At 36.5% G+C, this 27,439-nt stretch overlaps 2 protein-coding genes and 2 pseudogenes across 2 annotated transcripts; 1 reads left to right on the forward strand and 3 right to left on the reverse strand.

The window, feature by feature from the left end:
* Positions 1-1,149: 1,149 nt before the first annotated feature.
* LOC9326797 (U3 small nucleolar RNA-associated protein 20) lies at positions 1,150-13,363 on the reverse strand. The gene is made up of 29 exons (XM_021011295.1): positions 13,170-13,363; positions 12,933-13,061; positions 12,539-12,696; positions 12,194-12,238; positions 11,831-11,909; positions 11,672-11,745; positions 11,100-11,206; positions 10,845-11,018; positions 10,348-10,551; positions 10,009-10,216; positions 9,849-9,923; positions 9,449-9,762; positions 9,075-9,267; positions 8,747-8,987; positions 8,264-8,603; positions 7,950-8,130; positions 7,728-7,868; positions 7,380-7,629; positions 6,953-7,285; positions 6,379-6,839; positions 6,151-6,287; positions 5,888-6,069; positions 5,406-5,795; positions 5,090-5,215; positions 4,801-4,866; positions 3,003-4,717; positions 2,638-2,929; positions 2,230-2,448; positions 1,150-2,150 (listed from the first exon to the last, which is right to left on the reverse strand). The coding sequence occupies exons 1-29, from the start codon at positions 13,236-13,238 to the stop codon at positions 1,281-1,283; spliced, it is 7,773 nt and encodes a 2,590-aa protein (XP_020866954.1). The 5' UTR covers positions 13,239-13,363; the 3' UTR covers positions 1,150-1,280.
* Positions 13,364-18,125: 4,762 nt separating this feature from the next.
* Positions 18,126-20,039, reverse strand: LOC9329540. Its single transcript, XM_002893433.2, has 4 exons — positions 19,609-20,039; positions 19,268-19,429; positions 18,730-19,179; positions 18,126-18,638 (listed from the first exon to the last, which is right to left on the reverse strand). Exons 1-4 carry the CDS (start codon positions 19,966-19,968, stop codon positions 18,366-18,368), a joined length of 1,245 nt encoding a protein of 414 aa, XP_002893479.1. The 5' UTR covers positions 19,969-20,039; the 3' UTR covers positions 18,126-18,365.
* Positions 20,040-20,405: 366 nt separating this feature from the next.
* Positions 20,406-22,711, reverse strand: LOC9329541 (annotated as a pseudogene).
* Positions 22,712-22,814: 103 nt separating this feature from the next.
* LOC9329542 lies at positions 22,815-24,580 on the forward strand (annotated as a pseudogene).
* Positions 24,581-27,439: the final 2,859 nt, after the last annotated feature.

The following is a 27,439-nucleotide window of genomic DNA, read 5'->3' on the forward strand; positions in this document are numbered from 1 at the left end:
TGTGGGTTCCCTTTTTGTGACCAACTTGTTTACAATTGCTACATGTCACAGTTTTTCCTTCTCTTGTTAACTTTTTTGGATTAGTTGATGATTCACCTAGCTCTTTAATCCTATCAAAATTCTTTGGTCGCCCGCGCTTCTTTCTCGTATCTAGCATTTCAATTGGTCATTTGCCTCTTCTCTTCCATAATCTTTCTCCATTCACAGGTTCTATGTTGTCCTTGTAGGTAGTTTTCAGACACGTGTTGCTAGATGTCTATCAACATAGCTACATGGCAAGAAAACCCAATAATCAATACACATGAAAATATAGTTAAAAGAAGAGATTTAGTAACATTTACTCTTCTGGATTGCAGTTGTGCTCTGTAATAACAAATATTACATGTGGACAAGGAATGCATGGGAGATTTTCCTGTCTACAAGCACACTCCCTAGTGAAGAGATTCACCGAGAAGCTGCCATTACCCTCTACCACCTCATATATGTTCTCACCACTTTTGAGAACTTGGCAAAACTCGGCTGACTTGCGGTTGCCTTCAAGGATCTCCATTATTTTTGGTGGGAACTTTGTCTTGCATTTTCCTGTCTTCTCTCACAGCTTAGCTATACGATTCATGGATATTCTCCTCACTTCCTCAAGCATATTTATCATTGGCAGCTTCTTTGCTTCTTTAATAGTTCTGCTGAAACTCTTAGACAGATTGTCGCAAACATCCTCATAGCTAGACTCACAATTGAAGAAGGCTCTGGACCACGTTCTTGGATCAGTTTTCAGCAAATCCTCATGGGCTTCTGGATCATATGATCTCAAAGCATCCATGTTCCACGAGTAGTCCCCCACTGTATGCAATGGCCCAAAATTAACTTTCATAGCAATAATGACCATACACCTTCCAATTGGCGTCAATGTGTCTACCACAATGCCTATGTTCTACTTTTGTAAGTAAATCAGCCACAACATTGATTAATCTTATCAGAAATAACAGTGAAACCAACGCCCACACCCAAATCTAAATCCATCTTCAGCTTCTCAACAAACCAGGCCCAAGATGCATTGTCCTCTACTTTTACTACTGCCCAAGCAATATGATAGTTCCTATTTTGGCTATTAAACTATATTTTATTCTTACCCAATTGGTTGGACTTGGATACTTTGGCATTGTTTCAGTTTTTTTCATAAAAATATCACAAAATTCTTAACAGAATCACTACATAGTCTCTGACAGTAATTATAATGAACTTAAGTTAAACCAAAACAATGGCTATAAATATATGTGAGCTCAAGAGCGAGCCCACCTATCCATTTTATTGCTCATAATCCTTCTTTTCTTGTTAGCCTTGTTCTTTGCAGCTAACTTTAGTTTTCTCTTTGCGTTTCTCTCAGGGTTTATCACCGCCATTAGCTTCTCCTCTCGTTTCCTCTTCTCCCTTTTCGCTTCCAAACTCTTTTTGATTTCGCTGTAAACTTGCACAAACATTTGGCTGCCTAAGCTCTTGTCCCTTATACTGTCTCTCGCCTCTTCTGCTAGCTGTTTCAACTCTTCTGTGATGACTTTTCCAGTAAATCCTTGGCAAACTTTGTACAACGGGAGCAGGATTCTGAAGGCATATAAGCGACACTCTTCTTGATTCAATTGTGAAGCAAACGCTTTGTAGACGTTGAACACAATTCCCATCTGAAGAGAGTCCATGTCAAGAGCGAGCTTCCCCATTCTTTTGAGCAAACTTCCAATCAATACATTTCTCGCATCGTTTTCACTGCGTTTTCCTGAGGTAAGAGCCAGAAAATTAGACCTTCCTTTCCCTGAATCAAGCTCTTCAAAGGCATTGAGGAACAACACTTGCTCATCATCGTCAAGACTGGAACAGAACTCATCATCAGATTGTCCAATCATAGAATGAAGACCAGAGAGAGCAAAAACAATATTTTCTGTAATGTCTTTAATGCATGTGCTGCGTTGATCCTCTAATTGGACACAAAGAGAAACAGCCACCCTGAACAGGCTACTTGGCTTCCCGAGAAGAGAACTAGCTACTAGTTTCTGAGATTTTCCTGATTCCTTGAAATAATAATTCAAGAGCCGGCAGGATATAGTACACAACCATTGGTGTCGGTGCAACAACAACTTAAACACCATTTTCCAAATATCCTAAATAAGAAATGAGGTCTAATGAGAATTAAATAAGGAGAAAAAGGCAAAAAAAATATTACCAAGCTGAGAGCATTACCTCAAAATCTTTTCCAAAAGTTAAATCAGGAAACTGCTGGAGCATCTTCTCTATCATAACAAGTGAATGATAAGCTTCCTTCCAGAAAGGATTACTGCCTTCCTCAACCGTATCTTGCAACAGTACAGTAGACTCCAAAATCATTTTAGCCTCCTGCAATACATTGCAGATATGCTTCCGAAATATTTCCTCCTTGGCTTCGATGAATAATCCCAGTACCTTCAGGGCATCCAACAAATGAGTAAGAGTAATCAACTACCGCAAGATACGCGCATACCACAAAACAAAGATTCATGACGATGTTTCAAGCCATAAATTCTATAAGAATCATGTAAAGTTATTTTCTACTCCCGACTGATCTGACTTCAAACTATTGTCAATAAGAACATGAACCCTCAGAGAATTTACCTGTGCAGCTATAGCACGTGAATTCTCATGCTTATACCAAACCAGACAGTGCTCGAGGCTGAAATCAACTTGATCTTTACTGATGCGACCAATCAGAAGTTTTATCACATGACAAATCTTTGATAGTACTTTTTTAGCATCATCAGTTGCCAAACGACGAGCAAGCTGAAGAAAGAAGTTTTGGGACTGCTGGTCAAGAAACGACTGCTTGCCAGGATAAGGTTTCGAGAAATTATTGATAAGATCTTCAAGCATGTCAAGAACTGCTAGTCTTCCAGTTAACTTTTCATAGCTGGAGGAGGGAAAAAATCAGTTACTATTTGAAAAATAAAGCCAAATTTCAAAGAGCTAATGCCCATACGTACCTCAGATGTTTCAGCAAAATGTTAACATGTAGTTGTAGGCATTTCTCAGAAGGTGTATAATGGACCAAAATTTCCACATGTAAATTTTTACAATTCTTGCGTGTATGGTCTGAGTGAGTCTTTATCATCAACCCTAATACCTGACCTGCTATATCATGTATGTTTGGGACTGCAAGCTTCCTTCTCAAAATGGCCTTGATAAGTGACAGAGAAGTAACAGATGACTCCTCAGATGAATCCGATTCCAGATCAACTAACATGGGAAGTTGAAGCAACATTTTCAACTCCCAAGATGATAAAGTGAATTTTCCTGATTCGAGAAGAACTGTAAACAGCTTAAGGCATGACAGCAAAAGAGGATTACTGGAACTCGTTGCAGACTGAGCGATAATAGTTAGCAGTGCTGTCTTCACTTTATCTGCTTCAGATTTGAAGGAGCGCAGCTGCAACTTTGACAGTGGAGTGAAACATCTAACAGATAAAGATACAACATCTTCATACTTAGAACTCAAGCACCCAGCAAGTAGTTTGACAAAAGGATCCAACATCGACACCAGCCCTTCGTTATTATTGTTCAGGTCCATTTGTTTCAGTCTGTTGTGCAATAAGTCCAGAGCAAACACGGTTATAAGATGTGGACATGACTTAGAACCAGCTGTCACTTGCAGATCTCTTGATTTCCTTTTCCATGCTTCATCTCCAAGACCATTCCTGTTGTTAATACCATCCACAACACGTTCATATATAAAACAAAAAAGATCTCTTTGATCAACAGATGGATTGCCTTCAATACCAGCTGCAATACATCTTAACATCTCCTTTAGTTTTGATATTAACTTTGGAGTCAAAGGCCTCTGCAGCTGAGCTGTGACCGGAGAAAGTAACTTCAACACATTACTTCTGAACGTTATATTTTCAGCAATGATTTTCAGAGTCTCAGGTGACTTGCGTTTTACTGTTTCTTTCTTCTTCTTGAACGCGGTTTTCAACTCCTCTTTCTGTTCATAAACGTCTTCAAGGATATCGGTTTCCACCACTGCAAGGAGATCTCCCAAACAATGATCCAACTTCCCACACGTAGGATTAGGATTGGACAAGCACTTTGATAAGATAAAGTTGACAGTGTATCCTAGCACATGCACCTCAGATCCTCGTTTTAATATAGCACGTAAATCTTTTACAACAAATTGCAGGTACTCTAGCCCGAGTTCCTCCACACAAGCAGCCAGAGCCTTTCTTGCTACATCACGTGTGCTCGTCAACCCATCCTTCAAATAACTGCAAATTTTAGGAACTATAGAGCCTAGCTGCGGGTCCCTTATTTCTTTGGGCAGAAGGTTTAGAACCTTCACTGCAGCCACGTAGCTGTCAACATTAACACTGTCAGAATCAATCAGCATCTGTATCTTCGGAAAAAGGCTCTTCTCAACGCAACTCCTAATCTCCGCAGCCTCATGTGTGTAACCATCTTTTAAGAAATGGAAGTTATTTAAAATCAAGCCACTAAGCTGCAGCAGAATTTTTCTCTTTTTGGTATGCTCTTTCATCTCATGGAAACACCGATTCAATAGGGCGTAGTACGACTTCCAACTCATATGACCAGATACAGATGCAAGGGCTTCTTTGCATGCATCTTGGACATTTTTCCCTTTTTCATCTTGTACATCAAGCAACATGTTGAAAAAAACTGAGACCAAAAGTCTTCTCACTACTCCCTGCAACCCCAACTGAAATTGGTCATACGTCTATGGAACTACATAAATCTTACTTAAAAATCTGAGAAACGCAAAGAGATCACCTCAGGCAGACTGCTATCTTTGACCACCTTTGTGAAACGTTTAACTGCCCTTGCTCTACGGTGTGCCTATAAGACATTCAAAAGAAGTAAATCATCTTAAGGTTTCTATCATCATTCAAAAGTGATATGCTGCTTCATCCTCAAAAGGGTAAAATACGGTCCCAACAGAAAAAAAAATCAGAAGTGGCACTGGTTCCTGTGTGGCTATAATATATCAACTCTGATTATTCTCACCACAACGCCAATAAAAACGGTAGACTCAAGGAGTCAGATGATAAAATTACTTTACCTGAATGCTAAAAATGTTTTTAAAGAAATCCACTTCATCGTCTTCTGAGCATAAAGGTCTGAATGCAGTAAGATTTCCGGCATCTGGAAGTGTTGCCACCATTTTGCGTATCAAAAGAATCTCCCCCTGCAGAAAAGAGCCACGCTTTTTAATCTTACAATTTGAAATACAAATCAATATTCCTGGTCAAGAGGTTTGGCTGATAAGTAGAAGCATGACAGTAAGTTAACCGTAAGCAACATCGTAAATTTGCTAACTAGAAAAAATCTGCCCTACAACTAGAGTCCCATGGGATTTTCATTTGTTCGTTACTAACCTTTCCACTAGAAATTCTTCTGTTTATTGTATCTCCAATGTGTTTCAAAATAAACTTATTTATAATCCACAATACACGATCTCCAGTCCAGCTTCCATCAGATTTTGTAACCTCTTTGATAATGTCAGAGTGAGCGGAAGCCTCTAGGCAAAGTACTGTGGCTGAAAATTCAATGAAAGTACACAAGAGGTTACATGCGCTATCCTTTAACGTAAGCTCTTCTGATGATATGTTGTATATGCTCTGTGAGAGTATGAGCATCACGTGCTGCTCCGAGGATTTTTTAAAGAAATCTGCATCAATCGTCCCATAAGCATCAATTATCTTTTCATAGTCAAGGCCATCAACTTCCATGGGTGAGTTGGCATTCATATCACGGACACAATTTGCCTGCAGAATTACGCAACATTGTTTGTTGTTTGTTAGAAAAGCAAATCCGGAAAGAAGGAGCGAAAAGAAGTATCAGAGATGTGAACACTAACCACATGAACCAGAGACGGATCAACTTTTGCAAGAGATTCAAGAAGATTACAAATGCATAATCTAACTTCATTTTCAGCATCAATAAGCAGAGGAGACAGTCTCTTAACAATTCTGCTGGTACTCTCAGTCCCAAGGTTCAATGAGATGTCCTGAATGGCTAGCAAAGCCTTACGATGAATATCTGCAACAACAATAAGACAGTCATACGCAAGAGACATGATATTACACATGTTTTACCAAGAAAAGCAATGAATAACCATACCAGAATCTTTCACACTTTTATCCAAGAAAGACAGCAAGACATCCAAATACTTTGTAACATGAGACCCATCTCGTATGTGCTTCGACAATAGTTTGAGAATCATAATCTCTCTATTTCCATGATACTTGACTGATTTCCTGATCATAATTATAAAAATTTCCTTCAAGAAAAGAAATTAATAAAAACAATATACAAATAACTAAGTCGTGAACTTACAAGAATCCTTACCTTTTCAAAATATCCCCAAGAAAGAGAGAATGCAAGCTGTTAGTCAGTGCCTCTATATATGGATCTAAGAACCCTTTGATCATATGCTCATCCTCAGCCAACTCATTGTCAAGCCTGAGCAGATTCTCGATGAACTTCAAGGCATAAGACTTTATATCTTTTGAAGCTGTAGTGACTGTTAGAATTGAAAAAATGTCTGGAATAAGAAACTCCTCCCGACATAAGAAGGTCACGAGATTGCAGCTTTTACTCATTGAAAAGAAGCATTTGAACAATGAGCTTGGTCTCTCACTACTAGAGCCTTCCTGCTTAAAACTCTTAATTAACGGATTCACTGCTGAAAAGAAGAGGTCCCAGAACTCAGAGCCAAGATTGCAATCCTCGTACTTGTGAAGAACATATGCAATAATCTTCAGACATAAGGATCTCAACTCTTTAAATTGCTTCAAAGAAGTGCCAGCCTAATCAAAAACCCAAAAAATAAAAAATAAAATATAAGACAAGATGAGAATTCGAAAGAAATGAAATGGCGAAAAAATAATGTTTCATCATCAATATGTGGAGCATAGTTTACCAATAGCCGGACAACGCATCCCATCAGGAAGTCTAAAAATGGTCGGACATGGGATTCATGAAAAACTTCAAAGATTTGTTGGATAACAGAAAGAAACCCAGATTTCTGCTTCCTGGATAAGGTCGATATAGTATCAAGAGTGAGATATTTCAGGAAATTCAACTTTTGGAAGCAATCCACAGAACTTTTTCCCGAACTACTAAACAAGTCCATGGCTTCCTCTGGTATGATGTTCAAAGGCTTAATCAACAAAGCAAAGAACAGGGAAAGTTCATTAACATCCAGCTGAGATATAAAGCGAAGAATCGCCTTCCGGTGAGGAATACTTGTACGCTGACAAGAAAAACAAATAGAAAATTGTTAGGTCCTAAATGAAAAACCGCATTGGCACAATAAAGTGAACTAAGAAGAAATATGTAATATGTACCTTACGCGAAGCTGAGTTCTTTAAATTCCTAACTTTTGGCATAAGAATGCGAATTACAAGAGAAACCAGATGAGGTCTGCGAGCTTCTTCAATGTCTTTGGATAAGTTCCAGGTTGTGAGCTCTTCTCTCAATTTATCTGGTTTAATCAAATTCAATAAATGCAAGCAGTGTGGGCGTAAGTCATCATTCCACTCCAGAAGGCACTCTAGGACATTCGTTTGTATTTTAGCATCATTATCGTCAAGGAACCTGGAAAAATTTCCAACAAACACAAATCTTTAATTCTGTATCCAGGAGGAAAGTTTTTTTACTCCAAAAGGTTAAAAATCAGGTTGTTTGGTGCCAACCTATTCTGCAGAACGTCATTAACAAATAGACTAGTACGAGACGACCCCGTATTCTTCATCAACTTCAGCAAAATCATCCATTGTATAAGTAACGGCTTCCACTCCTCTCCTTTACAAGCTCCGCCCTTAAATAATCCGACCCTGCAACGTAGAGAGAAAAACTAGATGACTACAACTCAATTAAAAATACTCTTTAAGAACAAAAGACAGAGATATGACTACCTCTCGGGATTTTCGCTGTTGTATCCAAGAAATTCTAATAACAGAGGGAGAATTTCAGAAACCCGCGACTGAGCAACAGTGGGACTTTTTTGTAAGGTCTGGAGCAACATAGATATCACTTCTGCAGTAGATGTGCTATCAGATGGTGGATATAGAAATATATAAAAACGCTCCATCAGATCTGTAGATGGAAAAGAATAACAGTGTGTACACATTAGAATAGTAAGGAAGAAAACATCATTCAATATAAAGATAATATTAGAGATACAAAAAAATGGTAAAATGATCTGAGCTGGTGATTGCAAAAGACCTACCAGTATACTTCTCTGAGATGCTGTACTTTCCACACTCAGGATGATTATGTATTGCTACAAATTTTTGTTGGCACTGACCCAGATAACAAACAAAATCATTCCACACCATTGCTGTGTGCTTCTTCATAAGAACCGCAAGGCACTTAGATGCTGCCACACATATTTTAGAATAACGACTATGAAATAATCCTATCATTCCATTGAATACCACCGGTACATATGCCTCATGTATCCTGCAAGTAGACAGATCCTCTTGTATTCTAGTAATCAAACTGAGCAACTTCGTTTCAGTTGATACTGTATGAGGGGACTTTTCAACTGTGAGCAATAACTGAAGAACCTAGAAATTTGATAAAAATATATATATATATGTGTAAATTAGTTATGACATGATAAAGTGCAAAGCAAAAAGTTACTATAGATATAATACTGTTAGTATAAAAAATTCTGGTTTGGAGAGAAAGGTTTCAGATATCTACTCACATTCCTTTTAGGAGAAGACTTTTGAATCATTTCAGTTTTCTGTTTCTTCTTTGGAGGATTCTCTTCCAAAGATGGATTCGGAGACAAAGTTTCAAAATGGCACAAAATCCTTATAGTCTGAAGACGGACATCTTTGTTTGAGTGACGTAAATTTTCAGAAAATACGTCAAACGTCTCTTGAGCTTTATTTGCTTGGAGATCTGGACATGCTTTACAGCTATCATGGTTAGCTATTATAGGCCTGCGATCAAAAAACGAATCAGTGTACCATCACAGAGTCATCAACATGGATAAATAATTGAATAACCACCAGAACATACAAACTCACCTGTACACAAAATCCAAATAGTCGGCCACAGGAGACAGCACTTGTGCACATGACTTGTAACATTTAGCAAGAGACAAAGCTTCCTCTAAATCACTGTGGATGAGTTTTCCAGTAGGACAGAATTTGAGACATGACCCCAAAGCAGCACCAAGTAAGCTCTGCCACATCAATACTGGAGCACTAGAAGTGTTTACTGAAACAGAATGTGGCACATAACAAAAATTATGCTAACTTCTAAGAATAAGAACACGATCAAGAACACAGTACAATGAAGGAAATTCAAGGCAAAGAGACTGAAAAATAGGAGATGACAATTACTTAGTAATCTATATATAGTGGAAGCCCAACAATTGAATGGTATGTTAAAAACTTACTAACTGAGGCTGCCAAATGCTGTCTGAGAGTATTCTTAAAGCAAATCAGTAATGATGAATCCACTTTAAAATAGGGGAAACAATTGACAGCTCCCCAAACAGCAGCAAACTCAGCCTCATCAATTTGAGCTAATCCTGTAATCTCTATCTTCGTTTGAATTTTCTTAATATTCTCTTCCAAGAACTCATGAATTCTCTCAAATGATTCCCCTATGATGGTCACCCTGTCGGGACTTGCTTGCTGCTTCTCACACAATGATATTAACAGAGGAAGAATGTCCTCCGAAGACCCCAAAATCATATTATTGATCGAACTGCAACACAGAAATTAGTCACTAAAGACATAAAGATAGGCAGGTTAAAAGAGGTAATGAAAAAGATATACGACGTGAAGTCTTGCCTTAATATATTATTTGTAAAAGCTTTCACTATTAACAGTTCCTTCTTTAGCAACTCCCACAAAAAACTCAGCAAACTGCATGGATTGTATGATCAATTATAAATAAAATAAAAAAGATTTATCATTGGAAAGTATGAATAGATGAATAGCATACAAATACCTTGAACTCTGCAAGGAAAAAATGGGGGCCCATTGCGAAGCAATGGATTCCATTTCACTGACAGCACTAGGACTGTCAATGGCGCATAACATCAGTCCCAGAACTTTATCGAGAGCAGTAGAGAAGTTATCCCCTTCTACAACAGTGGCAGAGGAATCCATAAAAGTTGACACAATCTGGCTCACGAGTCCAACCAAATACGGGTAATCTGTTACATATTGAAAAAGACTTAAATTGGCAATACGGTCATGCAAATGTAAATTTTCATGCGTACCAACAAGAAAGAGCTAAATAGGAGGAGAAAAGCAAGTCGAAAGATTGGATTACTTAATAACTTACCATAAACCTTGAGACCTTTCTCAGCCCTAACAGCTGAAGTAAGCACAGTCAACAGTCGGCTTAAATGAGCTGATTTTTTGTTTACGATTGATTCTTCTGTTTCTTTATACAAGCAGTTCCACATAACACTTAATTCTTCTGCTTTAAAATCCTCGCATATTCTTTGCAAAGTTAAACTCACAACTTCTACTGTACTATCAGAACCTGAAATGGGTTGTAAAGAAATCATGTATGGCAGCTTCAGGGTATAAATTCAAGATTATGCAATACCCACTTCTTCCCCTTCTCTATTCCTACATTTATCACATGCGACCTTAACAGAATTGGATGCATCAAAGATAAGAAAACTCCAAGGTACTGATTTCATACTCCCTAAACCCTCTCAATTAAGATTTAACCGAGAAGAAGCTAAATCAACCAAGTATTAGAGAGGAATAGAGAAACACACTAGAATTATATATAAAATATTCTAACACATGTTTAGAAAAAGGACTTGCCGTGAGGAAAATTATCACAAAAGGATAATGTTGAATCTTCCAGCAAGAACCTCAAAACCTTCCGAGCTTTGGAATGGAGACTCACAGAGGTACCCCTCATAACAGAATATAGTAAAGCCACTCCTCCAGCTTTTTTCAGTGGATCAGCAACTTCAGAAAGGATCCTCTTGATCCCTGTAATGTTCAGGAGAGAAGGATTAACCAGACTGTCCTGACATAGAACGGAAAAAGAAGAAATGACAAGCAATCCATCACCTTTCTTTAGTTGATTATCCCGTGCACTCGTCAACAAAAATGACATTGTATCTGACATTTTATCACTGATATAGCCCTGAGGGTAATACCTCAACGCCAATGTATCCCTTCATCATAATAAATTAAACATATAAAAAAACTGAAATCACTAAAATGAAGAAAAATTCTGCTGTTAGATTTAACAACATATACATCGTATAACATTCACGTATTGTTCTTAAAGAGAGAAAACTACAATATAAACTATAGCAAAAATTGTATGTATGCTAAGAGAGACTATGTACAAAAGAAACTAATTAACACTTTTAAATTGGCTAAGCCTTCTAGTATCGGATAACCTTCTCGTTCTCACGAAAGGCTTAAAAGAACCCAAGAAAAATAAAACAAGTTTCTCTACCACAAAACTGGATATTCGAGCAGTAACCAGTATCAGATATTCAATAAACTTATAAACAAGAGAACAAAAATGGCATAAACGTCCCCAAAACAACAATGACCTATTGATAAACTTGTCTTTAGATCCACCGCAGGAAAACATACATTCTTGATTAGATTGGGATTCCGTTACTTACCTGAGAATACCTTCGATGTCACGTATAAGAAATTTCTGAAGGTCCCTCATTATGAAAGACCATGACAAGAAAATCTGCATGGAACAATATTCAGCAAAAGTTATATAAGATTAGAGGCTTTCTCCAGAGTGTAAAAATATTTTATAGAACAGCACCAACCTGCTCAATAACATCTGGATCTTTCTGACCACCATTTTCCAGAAGAATCACCAAGGAATTAACAATTCGTGGAAGGAAGCTATACAGAAAAAAAAATGAAAACATTGGTTAGGACAAAGACAAGTTTAAAGTACTTGACCCTAGGAAGAAAGTAAACAATCTACCAAATATCAGTCAAGAAACTGTCACGTGTATGAATCATTACATTACTCGGTTTTCAGAGTAAGCTAGACATTTTTTCAGAGTAAACTGTCACGTGCAGCAGCATCGACTGTGGCTAAGAATCATAACCCTAAGCACTTTCAAAAACCATATAAGAGTATTGTGCAGCTGAGAAGAATAAAATGTTTGAAAAATACTCACGGAATAAAGTCCTCCAGGATATCTCTCGACAAAGCAGCAATCAACCTGCAAAAGAAAAGAACTTGATACTTCAAATTACAAACTGCATGCTCTCAGAAATGGAAAAAAAAAGCAATAGAAATTAAAAAGATTAGCAACCAAATTCCTAGCTCCTTTGACAACAATATTAATTATTTTTTATCAAAAATTGTATGGAAAATGATTAGAAAGTAGGTTCAAAGGTGTGTGGTTAAGTAGACAGCCTGAGAGTGAGTAACCAAGTTAATGAGCCTGATAAACAATATCCAACCATAACACTGATCCACAGGCAAATAGTTGCAAATATGAGTGGGAAAAATAGCAAACCTGAGAAAGGCATCGAGAGACAATCTTGCTTTCATATGTAATCCAGAGACAAGTTTTGAGAAGAGAAATTCCTTTTGCAAGAGAATCAACTCCAGATTCTGAACAAACGGCAACATCTCTTCATAAAACAAAATAAAATCTGATGCTGTATTCAGCTCCTGCAATTTAATCAACCAAAAGGAACCAAATTTTAATATCTCACTAGGCTTCTCTGGTAACCCTTGATTGATGCTTATAGAACAAACTCAAGATAGAAGAAGACAGATACCAAATGTCATAATGGAGAGGGAAATATATATATTGGGAGTTTGCAATCTATTTGATTTGTGCAATTTTTCAGTCACACAGAATCATTAAAATAGAAAATCTCTAAGGTAACATGATAAAAACATACCCTCAATTCTACGAGACAGTCCTTGAAAAATGTGGAATCTTGACAAGGCTCAGCTTTCACCTTATCCAGACTCCTAAAGACTTTTTTCTTGATATCAATGTCGTTGATTCTCTCAGAGAAATTCTTGAACTGTTGTATTTACACAGGTAACAAACCACAAACCATAATTAAGGAGCACCAACGAATTTACACATGTCAGTGAAACGAAGAAAAACGAGAGAGAAACACACGACGCACCGCATATCTCTTCTTTCCCTTGGAGCTGTTGAGCGACTTGACAGCCAGAGAATCAGCCGGAGTCGCCATGATCACTGCCGATTCAGATATGGATACCGAGGAGCGCTAACTCAGAAACGAAATCACACAGATGGAGGAGGCGAAAGCAGAGTTTGAGGGAGAGCGCCGCCGCACAGATCTTGAGTGGAGGACTAATTTTTTTTTAATTTTTATTCTCAATATAACCCAATAAACAGTCGTTTAGGTCAAACAAAAAAAAAAAAACTGCCCATGCCAAGTAGCCCTGAGACCAATTCTCGAGGATCCGATCCGGGATCCATTCCGATCCGCTCCGAAAATAGGATATCCGGATGGGATAGTTCCAGATCCGGATAATAGAAAAAATTCAAAATGGATATCCGGATCCGAGATATTTTATATTATAATAATTAATAATATTTTTTTATATTTTGTTACTATTATTTAAATTTTAATAATAATTTTTCTTATTATTTTCTTATTATTTATCTTTTTCTTCAATTTTATATTAATAAATAATTTTTATATTAAAAAAAAAACCCGAACCGGATATCCGGATATTTTTACGGATATCCTAAACTCGGATATCCGGGTTGGACGGATCCGTGCGGATCCGGATCCGGATCAAGATACCCTAAAAAAATGCCGGATATCCGGATGCGGCGTAGGCCTATTGCCAAGGGTTTCAATGGTTGCTGCCAATGTTTTTAAATCCAAACCAGACAGTGAACCAGATTATCTCTTCGATCAGCAGGTTATTAGATTAATCGGGTTCAACTATGAGCAATTGACTAAAAATTTATTTGGTATATTTAATATTTATAGCAATTCTATAGTTATATATCTTATTAATAAAAGGTGTTAATTGAGATTTTTCTTTGTATCCACATCAGTACAATAGAAAACATCTTAGAAGAAGCCACATCATTGTCATTTTACCCCTTTAAAAAATCAGAATAAAATTGATTGAGTCAGCAAACTTAATTGCTTCTTCTCCCTCCCTACCTCAACTTATATTAACTTCTATGTATCAATCTAATTGATTACTTTACAGAAAAACAACTTAAACCGGACCCAAATGTATGTCCAGAGTTATGATAGCATAGTATTTTATTAGTTAATAATTTCTGTCATTCGGTTGTGGGTGTTTGTTTGGAAAACATGTTAAGGGTTCCGATGGTTACAGTCAATGTTTTTAAATCCGATCCGGACAGTGAACCAGACTATATTTTAGATCAGCAGAGTATTGGGTTAATCGGATTTAACTATGAGTCAATTGATTAAAATTTGTTTAATATATTTAATATTTATAGCGTTTATATAGTTATATAAATAAATAAAAATAACTGGTGGAGCGATACGCTGAGCAAGCTTTGAGAATAATAATATTGCATCAAAAAAGAAATCAAGAACAACAACAACCTCAAATTGCATCAAAATTTTATGGACAATATTTTGGTGATCTTGGATGTTCGGGATCAAATTTATCTGAATATTAATATTGTATTATGAAATTAATTTTTATTAATTATGTGTTTATGCAAAAAAAAATCTTGTGTTAATTTGTTTTGTGTGTTTATGTATTTATTTATTATTGTAATGTTAATTAAAATTTGTGTTAAAATGCTCAATGTAGTATTATTGTATTAAATTTGTTTTTAAATGTTATGTTTATTATATTTAAATAATTTGAATGTATTTGAATTTATATGAATATATTTGAAATAGCTGAATTTCATAGAATTATTTGTAAGATATATAAAGTACAAAGACTAAATATGAAATATGAGAAAGATTTTGAAGGTGTGAATAGTGCTCAAAAATTAGGGTTTGCGGGTTTATTGGAGTTCAAAAAACCCTTAAATTTGAAGGTTTGAGAGCTTGTTGCTGATGCTCTAAGGGTTCCAATGGTTGTAGGAGAGGAGTTGAGGACCCTACAGGCTACAGTTAATCCTCTCTAAACCAAAAATAAACCAAATAGAGTAATCTGAGAGCATCTCCAATGGGGAGTTGTCTCCATGAAGCTCTCTCAATTTTTTTATTATAAATTTGTTGAAAATTTGAGATGAGAACTTTTGTTTTTTTTTTTTAATTTTTCATACTCCAATGGTAGGTTCTCTTGTGAGGTTCTCTTAGGAAAAAAAAATTATAAAAAATATTCTTTCATAAAACTTAATAATTATTACAATTCATAAAAATATTAAACATACATGACAAAATAATGTATAATTATAACAATATAATTTTGTCATAAATCATGAGCTAGTAATAATTTTTAGTTATTTAACTATAACAATATAATTTTGTAATTTTGTCATAAATCATGAGCTAATTTTGTCATAATATAATTTTGTTTATAAAGCCAACAAAACAAACTCCAAGTCTTGTACATCTATGAACACAATCGACCAGATTTTAACATTTCTCCCTTTTCAGAGGATTAGGTCGCAAAGAGAATCTTACCAATGTGGTTACTACTCTCCATAAGGCTATGAGCTTCTGCTGCTTGAGACAATGGTAAATACTTGTGAATCACTGGTTTTACATTCCCCCCTTCTATCGCTGGCCAACCATTCTTCTCGACTTCCGCACAACAACAACTTTGTTTTCTAACCCAAGCTATCAAAAACGAGTAACAATAGTGGATACATGACAAACCCAATTGATATCCAAATCAGAAGAATCTAAAGAAACATACTAACAGAAAACAACTTGAAGGAAAAAAATATTTTCTGAGAAACTCTAAATTGGCCAACCATCTTCTCCTATTTGCACACTACATTTGCATGAGTCCTTATGTCAAGATTCAGATAAAAGAGTTCTATAGATTAAAAAAAAAACATTCATCCTCTTTACCAGACTTCTCGTAAAGAACAGGATATGGTTGCAAATGACTGCAAAAAAAAAACCTTCATCCTCCTTCATTCTTTTAAGCGAAACTAGATGAAACAAATGACTTATAAGTTGGAGTGGCTAGCTTGAGGGTGCAGAAACAGATATCCTAAACAGCTTCGTTGTCCAAAACCATATAAGTTCATTGAAAGAAAGAAAGATCACTACAAATTCCATAGAATATAAAAATTCAAAATGCCAGACAAAAAGACAATCCCATTCACGTATTGAATAATCTAAGAACCAAATACATTCTTACCAAAACAAGATTAGCTCTTATTAAGGAAACTGATATTGAAGAACACAAAATCACCAAACCATCTTTCATAAATCTAAATTGATCAAAGATAGGTTAAAGTTGATTACCTCAAAGGATATTTGCAAGTTCCCTGACCTGAAAACACACACAATGGGGGAAGATTACTTCAACAAGATGCACTAATGTATCAAATCTGAATCTAAAACAAGAGATCATCATTATAAACCTGATTCCACTACCCTAACAGATATAAGATTTCGATTTCAGAAGAAAGCTTTTACTGGGATTGAGTGGGAGACTAATCTCAATTGCTCCTCAGAGTCAAAGAATTAATCTACATACTCTCCTCTAATCCACATACTCTCCTCCTTTTAATGAAAGGACGAAACTACCCCTTTACTAGGTATACGTGGTACAACTGGTATCCTAGTTGTACTACCTCCTAGTTGTACCACCTCCTAGTTGTACCAGACCTTAGTTGTACCCTCCTAGTTGTACCAGACCTTAGTTGTACCTCCTCCTAGTTGTACAAGACCTTAGTTGTACCTCCTCCTAGTTGTACCACCTACTAGTTGTACACGAATATTCCCTAGTTGTACCAGTTACAACCCGTATAAAAGGATTCGAACCCTGGGGGGGCGCGCGTGCGCATGGAGCTCGCAACCACTGAGCTATTGTGTTTTTCGTTGAACACTTACCGATTTAATTGTATTTAACCTTTATCACCCGAAATCAACTCTCATTAAGGGTAATTTTGTCTTTTTACCATTGAGGAGTATTTGAGACAAAATTTGGAGCTTGAGGAGCCCCTGAGAATTTGCAAGCCTCGTCCTCTTTGCCGTTCTTCAGAGAATAATTGTTGAAAACAAACGACGCCATTTTCTGAACATCCGTCGGGTCGTTACAAGGTCCACCTTGTTGAATCGGACCACAATCAGCGCCGCTTTGTCTACAATCCCACTCAATCGCCGTCTATAGCGATGAATCAACCGGGTTGGTCTTCGCCACACACCATAACCGCGTCGCGTCGATCGGCTTCGAGAGAGAGAAACAATCGGGTTTGTTTTTTTTTGCAGAAGGAAAAATAATGAAACACAAGACTTTTTTTTTTGTTTGTTAAAAATGATGTTCCAATCAGAGATCGCCACGTATACGGCTCTCTCAATTGCCCAAATTTCTCTGAAGAGAGACGATTCTCTCATTTTATATCTGTTTTGATTTATTTTTTTGCCAAATAAACAAGAGAACCGATCACAAATATTGAGAGAATCTCCCATTGAAGATGCTCTGAACTGGGTTTTGGTAACAAGAAAAGTCTGAGAGTGGCTAGGGAGAGTAACATCCGCTACAATGCATTTACTGCCAGGTGTAGAATTAATGGATATAGAGAAGAGTATATAGAGACATTTGCGTTGTTGCTAGACACGTTTGTTCCCATGTGTGTGAACCAATTGAAGGAAAAGGACATTGTAAACGTGTCTACCGTAGAACCATTCACTAAATAGTCTTTTCCAAAACAGTGAAAAGAAATACTTCCTCCGTTTCATAATATAAATCGTTTTAGCTTTAAACACGCTGATTAAGAAGATCTACTTTTAAAAAGTTCAGCCAATTATAAAAGAGACTGCATAATATAAATAATTATAAAATATTAAAATAATATATAAAGTGCATAGAAACTTGAAAACGACTTATATTAAGAAACAAATTTTTTTCTCCAAAACGACTTATATTATATTATGAAACGGAGGGAGTAATATGCAGAATGAAAACAAGCTATTCAATTCACAACAAAGAAGATATTAATCGTGTTAATAGTCATTTTTTTAAAGACAATAAGTCAATAACTAATGTCAACAACATGCAGAAACTTAAAAGAGCAGAAGCAATAACTCCTCACATTTTAATGTCAACTACAAGCAGAGACTTAAAAAAGCAGTACCAAGACATTAAACAGAGAGATTAAAGAGAGGGATTTGCAGATAGTCAACCGATCTCTCTAATCTTGCGATTAAGTCTAGATGAACTCATTTTGCAGAATCGTCAGATTTTGGAGACTCTTCAGATACCTCATCTTCTTCTTCATCCTCGTCCTTGTCGTCCTCCTCCTTCTCGCTTTCTTCTTCCTCCTCCTCGCTGTTATAGCATAAGCCTACTACTTGCTCGTACTCCTCTTCACTTTCTTCATTTTCTAAGCCCAAAGTCTGACAGATCCGTGCAACTGTTTGGGCCTTCAATTTAGTAGCTATTTCATCAGCTATCCAGTCAAGAAGCCCGTCAATCTGTAGCTCTTGCGCAGCCTAAGCAAAAATGTTTTCGGAAAACAAAGGTTAATTCAATATTTGAAGAACCTAACATAACATCAAGCAAATAAACACACCAAAATCAAACCTTGATGAGACCAAGTGTAGATTTGCTAGATGAATCGAGAGACTTAATTACCCACACCATAGCCTCATCTTTGTTTGTAGAAGCTAAATTACAGAAGGCAATGACTTCCGTGAGAATCTTGTTGTTGATGCGCACAGTGTGGGTGATCTGCTGTTTCTTGGGAGCATGACGAGTTGGGAGATGCTCATAGTTTTCCGCAATCAAAACACGTAAAACAGTTGATTCAAGAGCAGCTCTTTCGGTAATGGGAAAGTTAACCCCATCAGAGCTGACCAAGATAACCTGTGTCTCCAGGCGGATATGATTGTGGCGGTATTGGTTGAGCTCTGGGATCAAATGGTTCAAAAAGATGCCGCGGGAAATGATCAGGGGCTCAGCGACTTTGGAGGCGCCCTTGCACAAAGCCCCGAAACGAACCAGGGATTGGTTATCAAGTTTTGGTAAAACCACCTGAAATTTAAAATAGTGAATTAAGATTAAATTCCTTAATAATCTTGTAAAGAGAAACAAATCAAATCAAGATTAAGAACCTCCTTACCGAACTCAGTATTTTCTGATGAGTTGCAAGAAAGCTTTCATTCTCCTTTTCCTTGCGTATGCGGTCTGTATTATCTCCTAAACAACGCTGGAATATCTCGTTCTCCATCCCGATCGTTCTGATCAGATCACGTAGGTGTGGGAATCCAAGGTAAACCGAAGCCTACACACCAAAGGGCCGAAAACTTTGAAAGATTCATATTCATGAAATTTGAGCAATAACCCGATAATTTAGCAGAAAGCAAAACAATGTTGGGTTCATAACTAGAGAAGAATAGACTATAGAACTAGCACATCCAAAACCCAAGAGAGTCCTACAATGAAAATCCGATAAGAACATACCTTGTAAAGGTCGAAGAGCTTCTTAGGATCTTTTTCTTTGCTGAATTCCTCGCGGATCCACTTCTCATCCTCAGTGGAGAAGGGTTTATCGGGATCGTCTTCGGACTGATAGTTGCGCTTCACGCAATAGGTAACAACCTTCCTCATGATGTTGCTAGAGACATCCACGGTATAATCGCTTTCGTTATCGGATGCTTCATATGTTTTATCAATAATGTCAGACATCTTGACAGATACTCGACGCATGGACCACGGATCAATTTTAACATCCCAGGCATCGTTGCAAACTATGTCTAAGTAGCTACCAGACGCACTTATAAATGCAGACTCGTCAGACCCGCCAAATGCCTCATCGGCCATCGCTCTTGTTTCGAAACCCTAAAAATCTCTCCGTCTACTCTTTGCTTTTGCTCATTTCTAGCGACTAGTAAAAGTATAAATAACCGATGAGGCACTTGACCTACATACCCAAGTGATAATGTGGATCTTATGTAACCGGGTCGGGTCTTCACGGATATGATGCAGGATTTAGTATATTAGAGGGTCCATAAGAAGCCCAAGATAAAATCTCATAAGAAGCCCATGTAACTAATGTCTAGAGAGTTGCCATTTGGAGCAACTCTCCCTCTTTTCCGTATAGAAAAAAATCAATCCAAAACTCAATTAAAATTTCTCTTCTTCTTTTACATTTCTTGTTCAATGAGCTATATCTTATTTCTTAACTTATTTATCTATCTTAATAAGCTCTTCATGAGCATAAATCTTCTTCCTTTGGATTTGCTTACAGGGTAAACCAGGAGTGTAAAGACGTTAATTGAAACACCTAATAACCTTACACAGTTGTTATATATTATACAAAAATTGATCAAGTTAATGATTAATATAAAGTATTCTGCATGACGGTAAGACTTAAACGGCAGATAGGAAAAAACCAGGGTAGACCAATCTGGTTGTTACTGCAAGTTTGCGTTTTCCTTTTAGGGTCTGCAATCTCTTAATCCGCTTCTAAGAACTTCTTCATCCAGTTTGTCTCCTGTAAATATATTCAATTACTTGAATCAGTAAGCTGGGAGAAAACGAGTGTTGGGAGCAATAATGTTAACTACTGTATGATGCAAAAAGGAGATATGACCTATACATACTATTTTGTTGGATTCGATTCTCTTCCTCGCTCCATTTTCGCGCTGGCACTATCTCATATATCTCTCTAACGGCCTGCGCATATTCAATAACCAACAAGAATGTGAAGGACACTCTGAGGATCATAATACCTTACTCATGTGCAGCTGGTCTGAGTTTTGAATGCTCAACACCGCCTTGCAACATCTCCGATTTTTTATCCCACAGAATTTCCTCCAACCATAAACGAACCTGTCAAACCGAGAACAAGTTGGCGTATCCCGAAGAACACTATTTCTTAACTAAATGTTCAATAAATTGGCTACCTTATCGAGGTTTATAGGTTGCGGTTCGCTGATGCATAGTGTCCTTACTCCACTGTCGTGAAGATCTGTCGTCGTTAATGATTTATTTGCTTCCAGCAGGGATTCCAGACGACTAACATGCTAATTTCAACAGTGAACAGAGAAAAAAGTTCAGTTTTTACAGTCGAAAGCATAAATAGTAATCAAGAAGAGAAGAGAAGTTTCCGAGACTTAACAGTTGAATCATATGCCTGGCAGTTCAATATATTGGACAAATCAACTTGGCACCTAACAGATCGGATGACATTGGCGAGCGAGTTGATGGAATGAATCTCCTTCTCTAATTCATCAGATTCCTCTTGAGAAATCAAGTCCACCTTGTTCATTATTATCGTGTCCTACAATAAAGAATAAAACAATCTCATCATAATGAGGTGAGATGTAAGATGCAGAAGACTATAAGTTAGTGTACCCATTGGTTGTGTCACAAGATGATTACCGCAAATGCTATTTGATTAAAAGCCTTGGGAAACGAGGATGAGTCACGGCGCTAATTAAGCTGAAAACGAAGATTTTTTGCATCCACAACCTGTTCAAGTAGCTAAGTAATTAGAAACATAAATGCCTGAGCACTAAATTACTAGGACCAGGGAGAGAGTATGCAACTTGAGACATATATGCTACAAAGAGGTAACCAGAAAAGAAAGAATCACTAGCTATAGATGACGAATAGACCTAAAAATAGTGTGGATAACACAATTCTATGTATATTAATTCCTCTGCTATGTACAAGATGATAGTAGAACTATAAGAGCAACGTCAAGCTTAACAAAGGAGAAGTAAATCAGATTTAAGAGTCCACTACTCACAGTAACAATGCAGTCAAGCTTGACTTCTGATTCTAACTGGTCATCCAACCAAAGAATAGAAGCCAATGGAGCCGGATTTACTAAACCTGTTGTCTTTAGCAATATATGATCAAGCCTGCATTTGAGAAAGCAAAAGCGGATAGTCTTAAAATCAAATATGCATTCTTTTCTCCAAAGACCATTAATTTGGGGATTTCACGAGCTGAAAAGTTATGAGTTCGAACCAGTATAAAGAAAAAAAGCACCTGTCTTTTATCTGAACAAGCTGCTCGAGGGCTTGAACAAGACTTTACTTAACAGTGCAGCAAACAGCCATTCGCAAGCTCAACCCATTCTTCAAAAATGGCACCTTCTTCTCCTTGGTTAATCATAGCCCTCTCAACTCCAATCTCTTCCCCATACTCATTCAAAATCACAGCTATTCTCTTCCCGTGTTTCCCGTTCAATATATAATTCACAAGCTGGAGCAAAATCAACCAGATTACACACCACAATCAAAAAATCAAAATCCAAAACCCAACACGTAAATAAGTGAAAGGAAAGGACTTACGGGGGATTTTCCCGCGCCGAGATAGCCAGTGATAACAGAGACACCAACTGAAACAGTGTCGCTTGATGAGAGAATCTTTCCGACAGAAACATCCGGTTGAATTTGAATAGCCATCTGTGGTTTTTCATCATCCTCCATTTTTACTCGCTCAGCTTCCTTCAGCATCGCCGGTTTATGCAGAGAGAGACGCCCGAGTCCCGACGCCGTAAGAGACAGAACTCCGTATATGGGCCGAGCCCACATCAGCTCGGTTCAGTTCGTTACTTTGGTGTGGTTCGGTTCGGTTTGGTTTGGTTAAAATGTCAAACGACTCAAACCCCTAATTTTAACAAACAAATATCTTTCTCAATCTCTCTGCTCGATTCTTGCATCTGAGGGAAGAAGAACTAAAGTGGTCGTTGTCTTCTGTTTCGAAAGAGAGCATATTTCTCTCTGCACCTTCTAAGGGTTGTTTTTACTCTTTGCTTCAACGATGGGAAGATCAAAGAAACCTCAAAAGTTTGCTGTAATGAAAAAATTAATAAGCCACAAAGCGTTGAAAGAGTAAGTAACAATTCTTTTTCCTCGAAAATTTGATTTTTTTTTTTTGTTGGTTTCTTAATGGATACTTACCTTCAGTTACAAGGAGGAGGCTCTGAATCCAAACAAGAAGGATCTCACTGAACTTCCAAGAAACGTGTAAGCTATAAGCCCTTTTTTGTGCTTTCGTGAGTTTTTGGGTTAATTTTGGATTTTGATTTGTGATTTTCGTGGTCTTTTGTATCAGTCCAAGTGTTCCTTCAGGGCTTTTCTTTTCTCACAACTCTAGTTTGGTTCCTCCTTATTACCGGGTTTGAGTGGATACCAATTTCATCAACTTCTCTATCCAGAATAAGGTAATCCAGTTAATTGCATTATCTAATATAGAGCTGTAATCGGAATGTGCATGATAAAGCAGAGATCGATTTTGGTTGAGTTTTTTTTGTCTTGGTGGACTTGATTGAAATCTTGTTGTTTATGGTGCAAAATTATCTTTTCTTAGTTTCTTCTGTTTTATGTTATAGATTGATCTTGAGAAGGGAATGATGGACTGTTTGTACGCAAAATGTGAGTTACTTAAACTATGTTTAGTTTACAGTTATGCAATATTCTTTCTCTTTGTTAACCATTCAATCGTTTCGGATTTGAAGGCACTCCTTGTATCACGGACTGTGTCATGGCTGAGCTGGAGAAGTTAGGTCAGAAGTATCGTGTAGCTCAGTAGCTCTAAGGTGAAAGCTTTTGTTAGACTTCAAAGTAGGATTTTTCAGTAGAATTGCATCATTTTTGTTGATTCTTAATTGGTTACTTTTAAATTTGGTTAGGATTGCAAAGGATCCACGATTTGAAAGACTACCTTGTGTACACAAAGGGACATATGCTGATGATTGTCTCGTTGACAGAGTTACTCAGATAATGCCTCAGCTCCGGTTTTGTTTACCTTTGTGTCCTGTTTCTCTAAGAAGATGCTCTGTTTATGCATGTAGTCTAATCTTCTGTTTGTTTCTTTCCTCTGTAATTTATCAGCATAAATGCTTCATAGTAGCTACTTGTGATAGAGATCTAAAGCGAAGGATTCGCAAGGTAAAGATATTAGTTTGATATATATGCTTTTTTAAACCCATGGCTGGAATCCTTGGATGTTAACTTTCTTATTGTTCGTTTATAGATTCCTGGTGTACCAATCATGTATGCAACACGACGCAAGTACTCAATAGAGAAGCTGCCTAAAGCAACAATCGGTGGAGGTATGCATTGTATCATCTCTTCTACAGTGATATTTGAACATAAGGTTACTTGGTATTAGCTTATTTGAATTCACTTTTGTGGTTTTTTTTTATGGTGCAGCTCCAATATACTGATATAGGAAACGGAACCTATGTTGATTCCAAGAATTTTGAGAAGCCTAAGTTAGTGTTGGTTTAAGCTGCGAATCAAATGAGTAAGAAAGGTTGTGTTATGTGATATTGAGCCATTTGTGTTCAATCTCTGGCGAAATCTGTCTGTTTGATATTGTTATTGTACTTCTAAGCATTTAAGTCCATTATTTTCTCAAGCTCTTGCAGAATCTTGTTGACTTGGTTGTAAATTGGCGTGAAAAATTAAGATAACATGCGTGCAATCATTATAAGATCAACAAAAGATAAAAACTAAACATCATTGTCAACAATTACCATAAGGGCGAAAGATCTTGGACAAATCACTTACATCTACTTCATTTTACCAAAATAAGAGCTAAACAGCATCGTCAACAATAACCATAAGGGCTAAAGATCTTTGACAGATTACTTTATTTTACATCTACTTTATTTTACCAAAATAGGAGCTTAGAGGTCACTCGTTTTTTTTTTCACTGAAATGATTATATCTATACTATTAATTGGGAAACATTGGATAATAAATAACCTTATAAAGTGTAAATAATTACAAAGGATGCCATTGAGATTTTTGCATTTTAAGACAATTAAAAAGATTTCGTCGGAGGGTAAAATGGCCAATTTGATGCTCACTTCAACGCGGATCTTGGATTTCGGGCCGGATCTAGATCCATAGTGATTTGGTAAAACACGCGGATCCTGAAACGTGGGGATTTGGATCAATAATAATTGCGAGTGTCATCTTAATGGGCTTAGGAGATAAAGGTCTTTCTTATGCTCGCAAACTTATGTTTGAGATCTGCAGAAATATGAAGTTTGAACAAATTAGATTCAATAACTTAAAATATATTTCTATAATAAGCAAATTCCATATATTGTGATTAGTAAATAAGAACAAATCTCTTTATATTCGAATCCAGTTATTACTTTTTTTACCAAAAATATCAAAATCAATAAATTCAAATTTGATTTAATCACTTAAACGGTTTTTCGTTACCAAAAATATCAAAATCTTTTAATTCAAATCGGAACAACTGACGCATATACCTTAACAATCTTTATTCGCAAATATTCTCTTTGATATGATTTTCTAAACCCTAAAAAATATGTAGCCGACTTTGAATTACTATAAATATAGGATGTGAAATGCCGTAGAAGATACTCACTCACCTTTTAAAGCGAGAACTCTTCTCTTCCTGTTCCTTCAAAGAATATGGCAGCACAGCTTGCATCGACCGATCTTGCTAACATCAAACCTTTCAAAACAGGATGGAGAATCCAAGTTAAAATCATGCATATGTGGTCTCAATACACACAATACACTGAGAAAACAATGGAAATGATTCACTCTTATACATATGTAAGTATAGATTCGATTTTCACTAAATCTTATACTCTTTACAGTCTTATAATTATCATTAAAAGATCCTATTATTAACACGATTTTATTCTCTTCAATATAGGGTACTTTGATTCATACTACTATTAAGAAACAACAAGTGAACATGCTTCATAGGTTCATCAAATCTGGAGTGCAGTATTGTGGAAAATTTTATACTTACAGGGCAATCAAACATGTGTTTAAAATGTATAACATAATGCTGAGCAACTCGATGTGCAACAAAACGCATGTACGATGTTGGAAAAGGCAGGAATTCTAACTGAAGTTGCTCAGGGTTTTGAAAGAACTTCTGTATATCAATCTCCATCCACAAAACTAAAAGTTACACCAACCAACAAAAAAAACAACTTTTTTATCACCATCAACCACATTTTAAGAGAATCTTTTGTAGATAGAAAAATTAAAATTCAACATAAAAAGAAAGTGTTGAAACTAGAGGATAAGAGACTTATAAATATGCAAACGAGCTTAGAGAGGATCACATCAGCCAAACGGTTATGCAAATAAGAGTGATTTGAATACTCAAGCTTCAATGTTCATGTTGCCTATGAAACAATCGTGATCATGAGGATTCTGATTGAGCTAAAAATACAAGTGACTATGATTTGGGTCATAGAGCAATCAAGAGGATTGTTAATAGTCATGGATCTAATCAAACCCTAATCACCAAAGCATAAACCATAGAATTGAACCAAACACCCCAAAAAATGATCGAGGATTAGAGAAACTAATAATTGTCCCCCCCCCCCCCCAATTCTATGAAACCCTAGCACACTACCACGAAAGGGAAATGACCAAAATCAGATCAAACCAAAAAGAGAGAAAGCAAAATCGAATCGTGGGTAAGAAAGAAAATTGACTAAACTGGTGAGACGATGGCGAGGATTCTGAAGAGCCTCGACCAAAAAAGGATCTACCATAGCTTCCTTCTCGGTCATAGCAGCCATAGATGAAGAAAAGATTTGTATCTCTTACCTCTGCTATGTCTTATAAATCCTTTGTTCTATATCTTTGATTTTCTTGTCTCCCTTCACCAGAGATTAGAAGAGAAAACACATCAACGAAACAAAGGGGAGATAATTTCTGATGAGCTTTCTGTGAGAGAAAGAATAAAAATAAAGTTGCTTCCTTTGAGTTTTTTTTTTTTTTTTTTTTTTTTTTTTTAATTCATTCATTAGTCTGTGTGTTGTGTTTTTTGTAGGTTAAGTGGGTTTTGTAAAGTTGATTTGGTTGAATCATAAAGTGTAAAAGTTTTACTCTATTTTATACTTTTGGTTGGTGTCCCATTTCATTTTTCCAAGGTGCATCGTTATGTACAATTTTGTCAAACAATATCAATGCACCGAAAAACAAAGTATCTACAATTAGTGTGGAAAATGTTGCAGTGTCATATTAGAAGTAAGATCGAACCTTACGTAATATACTTAATAATCTTAAATTCATGATATTATATTGTCTAAAGTCTAAACTAAAGCTACTAATTCATGGTTTTAGATTCAGTTCAAGTGTGATTTACTATGTTTTGTGGTTTGCGGTCAATTCTCTCTGATTATTTTTCATTAGTAAATTTCCAAATGAGACACATGACATCTATATAATCAATCCATTGGAAATTTAGAATGCCAATCCTTTAGTAATAAGATACCAAAGATTTTGTTGATTCTATATAGGCTGAATATTTTTTTAGCCAA

Source organism: Arabidopsis lyrata (assembly GCF_000004255.2).
Source record: "Arabidopsis lyrata subsp. lyrata unplaced genomic scaffold ARALYscaffold_1, whole genome shotgun sequence".
NCBI classification, from domain to species: Eukaryota; Viridiplantae; Streptophyta; class Magnoliopsida; order Brassicales; family Brassicaceae; genus Arabidopsis; species Arabidopsis lyrata.